We start from the raw sequence: 2964 nt of genomic DNA, 5'->3' as shown, positions 1-2964 counted from the left end.
CCCCGCCCCCCCCCCCCCCCCCCCCCCCCCCGCCCCGCTCCAAAATATGCGGTGGGGGCTGTCCCGCCTGCAGCACGGCGGAGTGGGCAGGCACCGATCCCACGCCGTGTCCTGCTCCTGGCTTATGTTTTCCAGCCGCGATGACGTTATCGGGAAGGTCTGCATCACCCGGGACATGCTGGCGGAGCACCCCAAGGGTAGGGGGACGGGTGGCCGGGAGGGTCCCAGCAGGGACCCATCTCCCCACCTTGCGATGAACCGGTCCTGAGGGCCCTCCCAGTGACCCCCCCATGAAGATGCCCCCTTTTCCCACAGGCTACAGCGGCTGGGGGGGGCCCAACGGGCGGGGACCCGACGCGGAGGTCCACCTGCGGGTGGAGGTCCAGGAGAGCCAGGGTGGCCGGCGGCTGCTGTGCTGCACCGTGCTGGAGGCCAGGTGAGGAGGGGACACGGGGGTGGCAGGGGGCTGCGTGTGCAGCTGGGACACAGGCGATGTGTCCTGGCTGCTCCGTGACTCAGTTTCCCCACTGCATCAGGGTCTTCTCAGTTATCCTCCCTTGGGGGCAGAGCATCCTCCCCACTGCAGCTGATGGGGGACCTGGGGCAGGGTCCACCTCGTCTGCTGGTCTTTAGGGTGCGCATCTCGAGATGCTGGGGAACTGAGGAGGGGAGTGGGTGCCGTGGGTGCCCATTAGGTATTTTGGGAGGATACTGGCAAATTCCCCTTCTTCTCGACAGGGATTTGGCCAGGAAGGACCGGAACGGCGCCTCCGACCCCTTTGTTCGCTTGCGCTACAACGGGAAGGCGCAGGAGAGCACTGTGAGTACGACTTCAGTTTATTGTGACCCACCAACCTGACGGCGGTGAAGGTGGAATCATCCCACTGGGTAGCCCGGACCTTGGCCAGGAGCCAGCCCTGTCCCCTGGCATCCCCAACTTGGTGTCCCCGGAGGGATGTCGGATCCACCCGGCGAGGGTGGATGAAGCCGTTGCCTTTGCAGGTGGTCAAGAAGTCCTGCTACCCCCGCTGGAACGAGACCTTCGAGTCTGAGCTGGCTGAGCCCGCCGGGGAGAAGCTGTGCGTGGAGGTGTGGGACTGGGACCTCGTTGGCAGGAATGACTTCCTGGGCAAGGTGAGACCCCAAACCCCGTCACCGCTGCTCGGGGGGGAGAGGGGGGGCCCTCCTGGCTGCCCACCCGACCTCCTCCCGCCTTCCCCTCCCAGGTGGTGTTCAGCGTCCAGGGGCTGGAGGTGGCCGGGCAGGAGGAGGGCTGGTTCAGGCTGCGGCCGGACAAGTCCAAGCCGAGGGATGATGAGTGAGTGTCAGCACGGGGGTGTTGGGGTGTGCCAGGGGAGGTCCCGGTGCCCACAGGGGCATTGGGGAGGGGGTTATTCCTGGGAAGCAGCATCCCTTTGGAGGGGCAGCTCCTGGAAATGCCCTTGTCTTGGAGCGGGGACAAGTGCAGGGCAGCCCCACCTGCCTGCCCAGGCTTTCCCGGGCTGTCGGGCCACCTCCTCCTTGGTGAAGTGTTTCTCCATCCCTCCATCCACCCACCCTGTGCTCCTGCAGGCGCCGAGGCAGCCTGGGCTCGCTGCAGCTGCAGGTGAGGCTGCGGGACGAGACGGTGCTGCCCTCCCACTGCTACCAGCCCCTGGTCCAGCTCCTGTGCCAGGAGGTGAAGTCGGGGCGCCAGGTAAGGGGTCCATGCGAAGCCCTGTCGGGGCACCCACCTTCCTCCAGCTCTCTGCCGGGGGACGTGTCTCCCTCGGGCCATCACGTCGTGGTGCCTCTCCCCACCAGGATGGCCAAGTGCACCTGGTCACCCTCCTGGATGAAACCACCACGGCCGAGTGCCGGCAGGAGGTCGCCATCAACTTGGTCAAACTCTTCCTGGGCCAAGGGCTGGTCAAGGAGTTCCTGGACCTGCTCTTCGAGCTGGAGCTGGCCAAGCCCTGTAAGGCTGGAGCGGGGAGTGGAGCCGGAGGCTTCCAACCATCTCCTGGGGCTGCAAAACCTCCAGGACCTTCCGTGGTGATTTTTTTGGGGGGGTGACGGTTGAGGTTCAGCCATCGCGCTGTGCTCTGGGTGGGAACCTGCTGGGTTCATCCCGAGCAACTCATGGGCTGAGGTTGGTGGAGGAGGAGGTGGTTTGAGGTTAGGAAATCCCCGTAACTCCCATGGAAATGGCCAGGGGTGGAGGGCACGGCCCCAAAAATGCCCCCCCCCATGATTGCAGCTGCCCGGTGGGTGACCTGTTGCCATCCCCCAGGCCACAGACTCTCTCCTGTTTTACAGGCGAGCCCAACACTTTGTTCCGGAGCAACTCCCTGGCCTCGAAGTCAATGGAGTCCTTCCTCAAGGTGCCATATTGCCCAAAACCTGCTCTTCCCAGGTCACCCTGGCTCTGGGTTGTCCCCACTGGGGCCGGTTCCCAGGGGGAGTACTGGGAGGGCTGGTGGGGCTGTGTCTTCCCCCGGGGCCAGAAGGTTGGAAAAAATCCCCTGGGTGACCCTTATCGGCGAGTCTGGGGGTGTCGGGTGCCAAACCTGTGGCCGTGCCCCCCATCACCATCCCCTGCGTGGTCCCTGGGCAGGTGACGGGGATGCCATACCTGCACGCTGTCCTGGGACCCACCATTACCCGCGTGTTCGAGGAGAAGAAGCACGTGGAGCTGGACCCGGGCAAGGTGGAGGTCAAAGACGTCGGGTAAGGGGAGCAGGGGGCGGTGGGTTGATCTTATCCACCACCACTGTTATTTCAATAACCTTGAATATCCCCCGCGCAGCCTTTTCCTCTCTGAACAGAAGCGACCCCAACTTTATATTTATTCTCTCTCCATAAGGCAGCTTCTTCTTTCCATCACCAGTGTGAATTGTCCTTCGCTGTATCTTTTTTTAGCTCTGCTTTTTCTTTTTTTTTTTTTTTTTTTTTTTTTCTTCTGTTGGTTTTGTCTATTTTTTT

General features: G+C 62.9%; 1 protein-coding gene across 1 annotated transcript in view; it reads left to right on the top strand.

Moving 5' to 3' along the window:
* LOC104286588 (ras GTPase-activating protein 4-like) overlaps positions 1 to 2964 on the top strand; it is a 6219-nt gene that overhangs the window by 1204 nt on the left and 2051 nt on the right. Inside the window, exons 4-12 of the mRNA XM_009885199.1 lie at positions 136 to 197; positions 316 to 436; positions 739 to 820; positions 1003 to 1134; positions 1227 to 1318; positions 1573 to 1696; positions 1804 to 1957; positions 2299 to 2363; positions 2597 to 2709. Coding sequence (XP_009883501.1) covers positions 136 to 197; positions 316 to 436; positions 739 to 820; positions 1003 to 1134; positions 1227 to 1318; positions 1573 to 1696; positions 1804 to 1957; positions 2299 to 2363; positions 2597 to 2709 — 945 coding nt within the window. The remainder of the gene's footprint in view (positions 1 to 135; positions 198 to 315; positions 437 to 738; positions 821 to 1002; positions 1135 to 1226; positions 1319 to 1572; positions 1697 to 1803; positions 1958 to 2298; positions 2364 to 2596; positions 2710 to 2964) is intronic.

Source organism: Charadrius vociferus, unplaced genomic scaffold, assembly GCF_000708025.1.
Source record: "Charadrius vociferus isolate BGI_N301 unplaced genomic scaffold, ASM70802v2 scaffold54, whole genome shotgun sequence".
Classification (NCBI taxonomy): Eukaryota; Metazoa; Chordata; class Aves; order Charadriiformes; family Charadriidae; genus Charadrius; species Charadrius vociferus.
This window is presented reverse-complemented; position numbering and strand designations above follow the sequence as displayed.